This window comes from Clarias gariepinus, chromosome 18, assembly GCF_024256425.1.
Source record: "Clarias gariepinus isolate MV-2021 ecotype Netherlands chromosome 18, CGAR_prim_01v2, whole genome shotgun sequence".
NCBI classification, from domain to species: Eukaryota; Metazoa; Chordata; class Actinopteri; order Siluriformes; family Clariidae; genus Clarias; species Clarias gariepinus.
In genome coordinates, this window is record NC_071117.1 from 8,811,517 (window position 1) to 8,825,122 (window position 13,606).

The window sequence follows — 13,606 nt, forward strand, 5'->3', positions numbered from 1 at the left end:
GGGACGGACAAGCTTAGTATCAGTGCATTCATTTGCACAGCTATTTAATGTAATCTCTTCATCTAAAACACACAAATCCTCAGCATGTCTACAGTCATTTACATCCTGACAGGATCTAGAACTCTATCAGTGACACGGACGTGACATTAAACAGACCAACTTTTATCAGATAGGACGGGTTCTGTATAAACTGTCAATTTTCAAGACGATTGCAGAAAGTGTTCCACGAATTGGATGAAGAACTCGTTAAAATAGTGAATTTCAACAAGAAATATTGGAAATAGTTATTCTGAAAAAAAGAAGTTATTAAATCAGATATTATTGCTGACATACATCTTTTCCCTCACTATTTCTCTCCCTCTCTCTTTTCATCATGGTTGAGCCTCTCTGTGCTTCCTGACGCTCAGCGTCGAACGTTACTCTTTAATTCATGAGTAAATGTTTAATCAGTGGAAGCAAATGTAGTGTATGAATAAGCCCTCGATTGAGATTGAGAGAAGACTTCAGGTGATGAGACTGTTAGTCGCAGTAAAACATTCGAACGGTGCGAATGTTTCACGCTGTGTGAACATTCAGGGAGTCAAAAACGTCGGATAACTTGTGGCCAACTTGTGGAAGAGTCACATCTGTGTGTGTGAACTGTACACACAATCATCCACCAACAGTGATTGTTGTCATTGACACATCCCTTATACAGTCTTGATTCCCGCTCCAAGCCATTTCCATTAAAGGAGTTCCTGGGAGGCTAGTGTTTCAGATCCGATCACGGCTCCGGCGTACTGAGAAAACTTTCCACCTTGATTGTATCCAAGCACTAGTGAAACACTGGATTTAGTGCATTAGTGTAACAGGGGGTTATTTAGAGACTTTCATAATTATTAATATTCTGCACAATCAATCAAAAGTCCCGCTTTGACTTGAACACCCACTCTTGACCGGATCCAGCAGAGAACATTCTAGAGTTTGGAGTCGATCAGCTGGAAAGCGGGAAGAGGAAAAGTTCCGGTTGTGTGAAGCTTATCATGGGAACAGATCGCTGGCTAATCCCCTCCCTCTGTCTCACTCTCTCTCTCTCTCTCTCTCTCTGTCTCTCTCTCTTCCTCAGGGATTACAGAGCTCGAGTTTCCTGATTTCCCTTCAACAGCGTCTGGACTTGTTGTGATATATTTTGCTCTTTATTTCTTGTGAACAGATCTTCTGTACATGTCCCAGTTTTGTCTTCATTTTTCCACGAGGACGTTATGACTGATCGGTGACTGCAAACTGATTTGAGAAACAGTTACAGAAAGAAGAAGAGGAGGAGGAGGAGGAGGAGGAAGGTGAAGCACCTGTCCCAAGCACATTGGTGGGTTTAAAAAAAGTTTTTGGCTGATTTTTCTTTGTCGCTATAAAGTTATAGAGAGAAGGTTTGAGAACAAGCGTTGATGTTTGAAGGACAGAAGAATGAGTGCTGAATTTATAGTTATTGTAGTCTAGGGTTTCATTGATGATGGAAGGAATCAATATTCGTCTTGTTAAGAGTCTTTAAGGTTTTTCTCTCATTAAACTCGAGACAGGACCCAGCTGAGCAGTTCAGAGTCAGAGGTCATTTGGGAGGCCCTGTGGCGACGCCAGGATTACAAATAGCCCAGAGGATGATCTGAGCAGAGACGGAGGAGGAGACGGAAGTGGAGAAGACGCCGAGCACGATGACGACGCCGATGATGATGATGATGATGATGAAGGATGACAGTGTGCAGAAGGAGATGGAGGAGAGGAACCTGCGCCCCCGACTCTGCTACCTGACTAAAGGCGAGCGCGGTTACGGGTTCCACCTGCACGGAGAGCGCAGCAGCGGAGCGCAGTTCATTCGCAGGATTGAGGCGGGGTCTCCTGCGGAGCTGGCGGGACTGAGGTCCGGCGACCGCGTTGTGGAGGTGAACGGAAAAAACGTGGAGAAGGAGTCGCACCAGGAGGTTAGTACAGCCGCTTTAACTCTCATCTCAGCTGAAGTCTATCGCTTCAGCTTCTTTTCTTCTCCTTCCTCCCCTTGTTTTTTTCTCTCTTTCCTCCATCACCACTTGTCCAGCTTACTTGTCTTCTTTTATTTTTCGATTCTCTTCTCCTTGTACAGATCTCTTGACTTCTTCTCATCTCTTCTCTTTTTATTTTATTCTTCTCCTGTTATTTTCTCCTCTTCTCTCTTCTTTATTTATCTTCTCTTTTTCTTTTCTTCTGAGATGCTGTAGATGTTTCTATTCCCTTATTTCCTTCTGTCCTCTGTTCTTTTTTTCTTGTCTTCTCTTCTCTACATTTCCCTTCTCATCATTTTTCTCATCAAATTCATTATTGTCTTCTCGTTTCTCTTTTCTTATGATTGCTTGTCTTTTTTCTTTTCTTTTTCTCCCCTGGTCTTCTCTCCCATCATTTTGCTTTTTGTCGATTATCTGCCCAACTTTTTAAAATCTTATTATTTACTAATTTCTTTTAATCTCATCTCATGTCTTCTTTCCTCTTTTCTTCATCTTGTATTTTCTTTTTTCATCTCTTCTTATCTTATTTCTTCTCTTCCTGTCTCTTATCTACTTGCTTCCTCTAATTTTTCTTGTCTGATTGTCCCCTTCCTTTTTTCTTCTCACCCCTTCTTTTCTTTTCTTCTCCTTTCTTGTTGTTGCTTCTTATCCCATCTCTTATCTCATCTCTTGTCTCATCTTTTCTCTTCTTCTCATCTCTTCAGTCCTCTTTATCTTTTCTCTTCTCGTATTATTTATTTTCTTCTCTTCTTTTTATGTTTCTTCTTATCCCCTCTCTTCTTATCTCATTTTGTCTCACCTCTTCTTTTCTTGGCTATTTTCTTCTTAACTTATCTTTTCTATTCTTCACATCAGTTTTTATTTTTTATTTTTTGTCTCTTCTCTTCATCTCTTGTCTTATAATTTCCCCATTTTTATTCCCTTTTCTTCACTCCTCTTATCTTCTCAGAGTTAGTCTGGTATATGAACCGACACAAGTGAAGTTAGCATTAGCTCAAGCATAGTTGCACCGTTACGTTAATCACATAGCTTACCGTTTTAAGTGAGACAAACCTGTCTGGTGGCTTTATTTCTGCCCCTGGCTGTCTATAAACTGCGATGTGCTAACGGTTAACCTGATTGTTAAGGTTTCATGTGCGCTGATGTTTTTTAGAGAGTCGCCATGTAAAGTGATGGAATTCCTTTAAACTAACAACTTCTGCTATTCTTTTTTCTATTCTCTTATTCAACTTCTCCCTTATTTTCTTCCTTCTCTTCTCATGTCCTTTCACTCCCCTTTTTTAATCTCCATCTGAAATACTACCTTTTTACCTATCTCTTAATCCATATAACATCTTCTCTTCAACATCTCTCTCACATTTCTGTCTCTTTTGCTTTTCCTCTATTAGGTGGTTCAGAAGATCATGGAGGTGGAGAACAGAACCAGGCTCTTGGTGGTGGATCGGGAGACGGATGAGTTTCTGCACCGCAACTCTCTCCCATGCTCCGAGGACCTGGCTGTGGAGATGAGCTGCCTAGTCGCCCCTCGCACCGCCTCGTCTTCCCTTGCTTCTTCCACCCTGAGCTTCTCCTCATTGTCGCGTGACTCCCTCACACCATCTCCACAAGGCTCCATTGTTTTATTGCCACGAGACCCCTGCACTCACTCACACTCTGACTCCATTACTCCGTCACTGCTGCCTAAATCCATTACTTTATCACCATCTGACTGCATTGCTCCATTAACCAGTGATTCTGATTCTATTATTCCATCACCAGAAAACCCTCCTCCACTACCAAAACGCAAATCTGTCACTTCATCACCAGAAGAGTCTATTACTCAGGCATCAAGTAACTCTATTAGTCAATCACTATGTGAATCATTTATGCCCTCACTGTTTACCTCCATCACTCAATCTCCTTATGAATCTATCACTCTAACTCCATCTAACTCCTTCACTCAATCTCCATCCCACTCCATCCCTCAATCTCCATCAAACACAATCCCTCAATCTGCATCCAACTCCATCATTCAATCTCCTTATGACTCCATCACTCAAACTCCATCTAACTCCATCACACAATCCCCATCCCACTCCATCCCTCAATCTCCATCAAACAAAATCCCTCCGTCCGCATCCAACTCCATCATTCAATCTCTTTATGACTCCATCACTCAATCCCCATCAAACTCCATCCCTCAATCTCCATCAAACTCAAACCCTCAATCTCCATTCCACTCCATCATTCAATCTCCATATGACTCCATCCCTCAATCTCCATCCAACTCCATCATTCAGTCTTCTTATGACTCCATCCCTCAATCTCCATCCAACTCCATCATTCAGTCTCCTTATGACTCTATCACTCAATCTCCATCCAACTCCATTACTACTTCTTTCAGCAGAGAAAAATCAGACGAGACCGCCCACACAGACATCATCATCACCACCACCAGCACCAAGGTTTGACCACATATCATTAATGGATTTATACATTTTGGGCAGGAACCCAAGCAGGTCCCTTCTCCCCACCCTAATACCTGAACCAGTCCATAGAGACCTGACTACTTCTCAGCTCTTTAACAAGCTCTGAGTTGATGTTGAACCCATTTCACTTCAGTACTTGTTTTTAATTAAGTCCATTTGCGCTGACAAACGTTATTGCCCTCCTTTTTTTTTTTAGTTTATTATTTAAATATTATTATGTATTATCTAAATTATCTACAGACAGAACGCAAGGTTAATCATGATCAGTTCTTCCACATGTCTAGCTGGAGAGCACCAGGAGATAGAGTACGGATAATGGAGTTCAATTAAATGCAAAGAACATTAGCATAGAAATTAACCTTAACCACCTTAGTATTTTAGTTAAGCTACAGCTAACCTAGCTAGCTTGTGGTTCCAACCAACATTCATGCTCTGTTCAGTCCACCAATTTTTACATTTATGGGGTTAAGTCAGCTCCTGCCAGGATAAGGTCAAGAATAGCTCCCACAGTTAAGCTTCAAAACCGCTCTTCGGAAAAGTAATGGGTGATGTCACTGAGGGGTCTTCCTGTTATTTTTGTACAGTCTATGGTTAGTTCATGTATGTAATAGAAGGTAGATAGCACTTTACATTTTGAACCTCAATACTGACGATAAGGCTACGCCTGAGAGTAAACTTTAGACAAGGTGATGGTATGAGGGTGGTTTCTGTCCCTGTCATACCCAGCCAAAGGGGCGTGTCCTGTCTATATGAAGTCATTTAAGTCTTGTAACATCTCTTACTCCATTTCATGTGCGTTATAATATTATGAATCTGTATTGTTTCCATTCATCATCATTATAGAAACAAAATGTAATGGCAAATGGAATTCATGTGGCTAAAAAACGTAAGTGATTTAGCACGTCACTGTCTTTACCTAAGCCTTTTTTTCCCTCAGTAGGGCCATTTTAGATTCTGTGATTGGATCCAATGTAACCTTCTTGCGTAGACAAACAATGAAGTCCATAAAAAAAAAAATCAAACAATAAAGAGATCACTGATCAAGCTCTAAAAATAGCGTGACAAAGTGATTAGTGTCTTTTAGAGCTACTTAAAGACACAACAGGAAATCTCTCAAGGACATGGATAGTTAAGTGTGTGTGTCTGCATGTGTATGTGTATTGTCACAGGGGAATTTTTTAAAATATTTTTTTATAAAAATGTTGTTGACGTTAATTCATTAGCAGTACGTTGAGACATTGTTGGCATTGGGTTGTTTTTGAATCTTAGAAATTACCTGAAATTATGTTGTTGACGAGCATTGAGATAACGTTGAACTAGTAACCCCCAATACAACATTACAAATCAACATTTATTAATAGCGTTTATGGCGACTGAAATAATTTCTTGGAACACGAGCCAGTTGATGGCTGGACTGGGACGCGACCCCTGGTCGTAAAAGTTTGTAAAAAAACATACTAGACAATGTAATTAACAGACCGTTAAATCGAAAAGCAAATTTGCAACGCCTAAGATCTGAGACCCGTGCCGTGGTCACAACATCATCACAACATAGTTGCAACCAAATATGATGATTATAATTTAGTATAATTACTGATTATAGAACACCTGGGACGCCGACTGATGCATATAGTTAAACGTCACAGTCCTGATATCTTCTATTATCATCACTCATGATAATGCCTCTCGTCCAATTGGAACAAAATGTTGTATAATATTAAATTTATGAAACCTATATATTTAAATAGCTTACAAACTGGGGACCAAAAAGTTTCATTTGTTCTTTGGGGTACATTTTAAATTATAACTTTAGAACAAAGTGTTTCTCTACCAAAGAAAGTTCCGAGAATAAGAATTGAGAACCATCCAAGGAACCCAGTGAAGATCTCCAGATAGTTTTCCAAGAATTGAACTGTACATTTATGTGGTAAAATGTTCATGTTGAGCAATTTGCGTTTAATCTGTTCTTTTAATCAAATAATGTTTTTTTTTATCAGGGTAGATGATGCGTAGATCCGCATTCAACTGATGTTTATTTTTTTGATGAGGCCACATGTATCGTTTCCTTCTGATGACCCTTCCATGTTGTGTTGTCTGATTGGGATCCTGTTGAATGTTATTGAAATGATTTTCGACCGGGATTTCCCGATTATCCGCGTCCAACTGTGAACCAGTCCGTATTCGCAGGTGGTTTGTTCGTGACGCTGCTGGTTTGCGCTCAGGATGGAGTCGCCTTACGTCAGGCGTGTGACGCTGGAACGCAAATCAAACTGATTTCGCTTACAATAACACCAGAAATGACCACCATCGCCAAGATCTTAACTCTCTGAAAGAGCTTAATTGTTTTTAGTTCTTTTACAAAACACCCGAGTGAACCGAAGTGTATAACAGGAAGTCCAGGAAGCAGACCTCGACCCACCCTGCAGAGCGGCCACTTCCTAGACCCCCTAAATTTAGCCGTTCAAATTCCGAGAACGTGAGCGCCGACACGTGAAGGGCAAGAAAGCGATTTCTGATAGAGTCCAGAACAAGTGCGACAGTAACTTTAATTAACCATTAAATTACATTCTGAAAACACACACACCAAGTGAAAAGATGCGTCGTCATCATCATCATCATCATCATCTTCACTGATGTTTATGTCATGAGTTGATGTTTTATAATCTGGATAAATACTAATTATTTAGCTTATATAAAATACTGTGTATTATGTAGAGTATTATAATACAGTGATTACATTAGTCTATATAAAAATGTTAATTAATAGTGGTATTATTTAATTTTAATTCTTTTACATTCAGTTTTATGACCGAGTTTTTTTTTTTTTCGAATTAACACATTTAGACTCATTACTTATATTGAAACACACATGTTTATTATGATTGAACTCGAGTCGACATGTACAGTATCACTGTGTGTGTGTGTGTGTGTGTGTGTGTGTGTTACTGTAATCTCGTTCATTCTCGACTGCTAGTATTTACTGTAGCTGTGAGTAAAACACTGCTGTTTGGGTTTGAAACAATGCAGGAGACTGTAGCTGTGTGATTAATATATATCTAATATAATATATATATAATATATATATAATATAATATAATGTGTCTGTCTTATTAATAAATTATTTATTTCCAGGAACACAATATTAATTTTAAACCTCAACCTCATGCTCAACGCCCAAGGGCTGCACAGCACTTAGCTTTCTGCTCTGTGTGTGTGTGTGTGTGTGTGTGTGTGTGCGCGCACTGGAGTTTGGTTACTTGCAGTGTTTTTCCCCCAATAGTATGAGGAAGTGATGTATTGTGTGTTTGTGTGTGTGTGTGTGGGGGGGGGGGGGGGGCTTGAAAAGGGGTTCAGAGATTAGATTACTCTTTTTAGCCCTCAGGACTCCATACACACATGTCCAAGGCTCCGTCCTCCTGTTCCTTTCTTTGTTTGTGTGTAGGTGTGTGTGCGTGTTGTGGGCGTGAGGCCCAGGGGATTAAAACTGTTCCCACCCCTGTATTGTTTAACGACAGGAAGTGACATAGTGTCATAGAGAATGTCCTGTACAGGGTGTGTTTAATGTCTTTCTTTAGGGAAAGAATATTAAAACACACACACACATCCATAAGAAAAGCTTTATCATTTTTACATTATTCTTCTTTGAAATGACATCTGTTTACAGATTGACATATCCTTTACTAAGACTGACACACACAGGCCCCGCCTCCTTTATTGAGATTGACATACACACATAGGCCACGCCTAATTCACTGAGACTGAAACACAGGCCACGCCTCCTTCACTGAGACTGACACACACACCACGCCTCCTTTACTGACACTGACACACAGACCACGCCTCCTTCACTGAGACTGAAATACAGGCCACGCCTCCTTTAGTGAGATTGACACACACCTAGGCCACGCCTCCTTCACTGAGACTGACACACAAACCACGCCTCCTTTACTGACACTGACACACAGACCACGCCTCCTTCACTGAGACTGACCTACAGACCACGTCTCCTTCACTGAGACTGACACACAGGCCACGCCTCCTTCTCAGAGTGTGTCAGTAATGCATTTTGTACACATAAAAAGGTTAACATAAAACATGAAGATTGACATCTTTTAATCTTTGTGTTTGTGTGTGTGTTTGTCTTTGTATGTGTGTTTTTGTAGGAGAAGTCAGGAACAGATGACATGGGGATGCGTGACCTGAGGCCGCGGTTGTGTCACATAGTGAAGAATGAGCAGGGTTTCGGCTTTAACCTGCACTGTGATAAGCTTCGCGTGGGACACTTCATCCGCTCAGTCGACCCTGACTCTCCCGCGCTGAGAGCTGGACTGCAGCCCGGGGACAGGCTTATCCAGGTGAGTGGCACAGACTAACCCCCATTTTACAGGAGAGACACAGGCTCGACTGAAGAGAGACTTTTTTTTCCAACAATTTGTTTAGCCCCTCCCCAAACTGGACTCCTGAGCACAGTTTATTAGGAAAGTCCCCTTTCCAGTCGTTCTGATTGGCTAGAAAAATGCACCTCCAAAAGGGTGAGAAAAATGGAGGAGGAGCTGATTTACATTCCAACCTGAGACAATGCGTTTAGAACAGGAGTGAAATTGACGAGATTCACAAACACCAGAATGCACAAGCTGAGGCTATGATCCCAATGCGAGAGTCGCGTTTTTACTTTCATGAAAGTGTCTGGGTTAAAACACATCATATTTGTGCAACTGCTCGTTCATTACAAACAGAGGATCTGATTTTAGAAAATAAAAAAAAAACATGCTAGGGGTTTTGCTCTGGAGACGGCCAGAAGCTATTTGTTGAACATGTACCAATGGCAGTGGTAGCTCAAACTGTTTAGGCTATTAATTACTGATCAAAAGGTTGGGGGTTCCTTTATCCCACTGTTGAGCCCTTACGAACGGCACTTAACCCCTTTCTGCGCTGTATCGTGGCTGACCCTGCGCTCTGAACCCACCTTTCTAACTGAGATGTGTAAAAAAAATAATTTCCCTGTTTTGTAAAAACACATGTATTTTAATATTGGATATGCATCTGATCTAGGACCACATATGAAGGTGACTTAGATCCAATCTGAAAAACATCAGATTTGTGCGTTCAGACAGCACAAAAAAAATCTGATCTGTGTCACATTAAAAATCAGCTCCCAGTCACTTCAGGCTCTTAATGTGAGCGGGGTATTTCTAACAGAAGCATTTTTGGAAAGCTCTCATATGTTTGAAAGGGAGTTTAATATGGGGTGTTAAAAACCGCATTCTGTAATGTAATAAATGACGCAAAGACAAATCTGTTTTCATATTGTGACGTCTGCTTTCTTTCCCTGAGAGCAAGGTCACACGAGCTGGATGTCACCCGTATCTAATGACACATGGTCTTTGTTTGTCCTACAAACTTCTAGATATTTGACACGCCTCCAGTCCCGAGCTTATTCCTATCTGTATCTGTTTACACAGTCAGGTCTCTTCGTGAGTAACTGCTTCGTACATGGTTGCATTGTCAGCGCAGGACGAGGTGAAGAGTGATAACCTTTAAAGTCGTGTTTCTTCTCTGTGCGTGGATTTGTAGAGTACTCTGTAGCAGGGTGTTCTCTGACCTCATCCGTCTCAACACAAGATAAGCAATTAGGATGGAGGTAAGGAAAGAGATAAGTGGTCCGTGTTGTTGCTTATCATGCAAAACCTTTCTGAACATCTTATCGCGTTAAATGAGCTGTGGACAAGCTTTGCCACATTTGGGTAAACAGGAAGGGAGACGAGTTGCTGAAGCAGTAATTGCTTTGTTTGTTCATCTGAAGAACACTTTTAAAATAAAACTTTATCCACTGTGACGATCCTGTCTCCAGATTTACCCTTCCATCTGCCATGGAACTAACGACAACATTCCTTTAGCTTTATTTCTCAGAAGATTTATCGTGTTGTTTAATAAATAAACCCATAACCTCCTCGATGTTCAGGATGGTTCTAGGAGTTCGGAATTTCAGAACAGAAATCGACACCGGTACCAGACGAGAACTGTGTCCTGATTTTAGGCTGACCGGCTTCTTCTGGTACAACAAGGCTCTGTGCACCCCCTGGTGTTTAGACTGTGTTTGTGTATGTTTGTGTATTCAGGTGAACGATAGGAACATTGAGGGTTTAAGGCATGCAGAGGTGGTGAAAATCATCAAAGGTGGAGGAGGACAAACCAAGCTGTTGGTGGTGGATCCAGAAACTGACATTCTGTTCCAGAAACTGGAAATCACCCCGACTACGGTGCATCTTAACGGTAAGGTTAGAGCACATGATTAGGAGTCTAGATAAAGAAAGTTATAGATTGCGAGTTTGTTAGATATCTTCAGTTAATAGATTCACAATAATTAGAATATTGGCTTAGTGATTAGCACAGTCATCCAACATCTCTAGGGTTGCGGGTTCAAGTCTCGCCTTTGGTTTGTGTGTGGATTTCCTTCAGCTAATCTTTGTTTAAAAATTGCTTGAAGTGTATCACTGGGTTGTGTGTTTGTACACTCCTGTAGGTTCTGGTCAGTAGGCGTGGTCTAATGTAAATCCCGCTCACCTTCTGATGAATTACAAGATCAGAAATCACAAACAAGTCTCCATACTGACATGTAAAGTCTGAGGTCTTCAAACCTGAAAGTCAGCATTTTAGTCAGCATTTCATCTTTTCTGTTTCTTTGACAGAGGATTGTGTGGACGGTCCGATCATCGCGGGTCCAACCTCAACGTGTTCAGTCACAGACAGCTCTGTGTCTCCTTCAAAACTCTCCAATGGCTCGATGACGCAACCAGCTCGGACTGATCCACCGACCACAAACGGCTCTCTGAAGCACCAGAGTCACGGGAGCACATCCTCTTCCAGGTCCGTCGCTTCGGAGACGAGTGAGGAACTGAGCACCTCTGACACGAGCAAGGTGTGTTTGTTCAAAAGATACATATAAAGCTTAGCGAGTAAAAATGAAAAAGGTCTAAATTATATATAGACTATAAACTGTAACAACCTTGACTCTATTGAAGATATGTTTTTGTAGTTGTATAAAAATGCTTCATGTTCTTTGCAGCTGTTGCACTCAGAGCAGAGCAAGCGCAACAACGCCACCGGTGTCCAGGCGAAAAAGGAGGTAAAGGATCCGGACCCACTACGGGAAAGTGGCCTAGACCTGAGCCCAACAGCGGCTGAGGCCAGGCAGAAGGTCAGGTCGAAGAAAGCCAACAAAAGAGCGCCCCCTATGGCCTGGAATAAGAAATACGAGATCTTCAGCAACTTCTGAGCTGAAGCTCTAACAGAGCCAGGATTCAGCATTTTACCCTGGGCACAAGGAACTGGGAAATGAGAAATGAGAAGACTGCCTTGTTTTCAAGCCTGCTGGCCTCCATGCTTTCTAAAATACAATTTAAAAAAAATACTGAGCTAGATCTCAGGAAAACGAATGATAGCTGTGCTACTGCTGTAACACCACTTGTTAAGTAAACAGAGAGACAGTAACGGATAACTGGAGAGAGATTAAGAGTAAATGTGAGCACAATGTTGGGAAATGAAGGTGAAAAATGTGAAGTAAAGTAAATGATGTGTAACAGACAGTGAAAATGAAAACACTTTTAATGAGAGAGAGAGAGAGAGAGAGAGAGCTTCTAGAAAGTATTGGATCAGTTTCTGATGCTGAAATCATATTTAATATTTTAAACAAGTTGCACTTACTAAAGAAATGAAGTATTGGGGACACGATTCCGGCATCGCCAGCATCAATTACATTCAAGGTCATAAATGGTCATTAATAATAATTTTTTAATATATAACAATTAAAATTAACCTTATCATTTACTCTGTATGAACACTTTTCTTAGTTAGGATTAAGTTGAACTTTATTTTCCTTTGGACAAAGTTGGGATTTTATTAACGCTACCTTTAACTGGTCGTTAAAACTAAATCTAGTAGTTAAAACTAAGTAAAAAAGAGTAAAATAATTTATTAGGGTTGGATTACGTCAGGTCTACAAAGAATTTCCTATTTGCGTCACCAGCCGTTTCCACCCTTACCGTCGCGTCATTCGCCGCCGCTCCTGTTGTCTAGCAACCTTCACTCCTGCAGCTGGACTTGTTAGGAAGAGTTGTATAAATTAAGACGCCTCACCTATGGCGCCGCTTGGTTAACGTCAGATTTAACTTAGGGAGTGAGTTTCACGTAAGACCCCTTGTTTTTTTTGTTTAATATTTAATATTTATCATTAGCTATTTGATTGAGCTGAAAGGCAGTGCCTATATTTGAAAATGTACTCCACCTCTCCTGCATTCTCCATCGTGTCTTTCCGGGCCAGCAAACAATAATAGGATAGGCTGGGCCACGTTGTCAGGGGAAATGATGGCCGCATTTGTCATTTAAAATTGGACAGCCTTAGTCGCGACACTGTGATGTAATCGATCTACACATGAAGGGTGCGGCCCTCACACAGCTCATGACCGCCTAACGATACAAAATGGCTGCCTAAAGATCCACAAGCATAAGCTTATTCATAATTAAACATTAAACAAGCACTTGTTTTTTATCGTCTCAAATCGTTTTGGCACTAAGCTCAGGACTGGAACACTCATCATGTGCACATAACTACAGCCTTATCGTATCCCACTGAATCATTCATTCATTATACACCTGACACATAATCCGGAAAATATTAGCAAGTATGACTAACACTTATTAATTTATTGAGCTTTTAATTTGTTTTTCGCAACATGCTGTGATTTAGACTCGAGTTTTACAAACTTATCTAAGAAAAATTTAGAAAATTTTTATGTGGGCTTTCAGGAAACGTCTTAGTGTGACGGACTGAACCCTGAACACGGCGTACTAACAAGATACACAGTAATAAAGAACAATATAACAAAAGAAAAATTGCACAAGAAATATTATGACACTAATCTCTACTTCTGTTTTATAAAGTCTCATATGAATATACTGTTTTTGTTTAATTAAAAGTTTAATTAATTTGAATCAATTTTCATAAATTCTTTCTATCTATTTCTGAAACAGTTAATCAAGTCAAATGGAAAGTTTCTAAAATTTGATGATATGCAGTATGATTTTAGTTTTTAACAAGCTTTTATATCATTATGAAATTTACAGAAT

At 40.5% G+C, this 13,606-nt stretch overlaps 1 protein-coding gene across 2 annotated transcripts; it reads left to right on the forward strand.

The window, feature by feature from the left end:
* The first annotated feature begins 1,117 nt into the window (after positions 1-1,117).
* On the forward strand, positions 1,118-13,440 carry LOC128506493 (microtubule-associated serine/threonine-protein kinase 4). Of its 2 annotated transcripts, none has more exons than XM_053476982.1 (7): positions 1,118-1,345; positions 1,553-1,955; positions 3,401-4,456; positions 8,644-8,835; positions 10,600-10,753; positions 11,170-11,399; positions 11,547-13,440. In XM_053476982.1, the coding sequence occupies exons 2-7, from the start codon at positions 1,689-1,691 to the stop codon at positions 11,754-11,756; spliced, it is 2,109 nt and encodes a 702-aa protein (XP_053332957.1). In that variant the 5' UTR covers positions 1,118-1,345; positions 1,553-1,688; the 3' UTR covers positions 11,757-13,440. The 2 variants fall into 2 exon arrangements, with proteins under 2 accessions (XP_053332957.1, XP_053332956.1); XM_053476981.1 differs by having other exon boundaries at positions 1,557-1,955.
* Positions 13,441-13,606: the final 166 nt, after the last annotated feature.

What these genes read in the sequence shown, in the direction of transcription:
- LOC128506493 (XM_053476982.1), top strand. Translation starts at nt 1,689, where the DNA reads ATGACGACGCCGATGATGATGATGATGATGATGAAGGATGACAGTGTG. An exon ending in AGAAGGAGTCGCACCAGGAG is followed by an intron (nt 1,956 to 3,400) that starts GTTAGTACAGCC and finishes TTCCTCTATTAG; the next exon opens with GTGGTTCAGAAGATCATGGA. An exon ending in TCACCACCACCAGCACCAAG is followed by an intron (nt 4,457 to 8,643) that starts GTTTGACCACAT and finishes GTGTTTTTGTAG; the next exon opens with GAGAAGTCAGGAACAGATGA.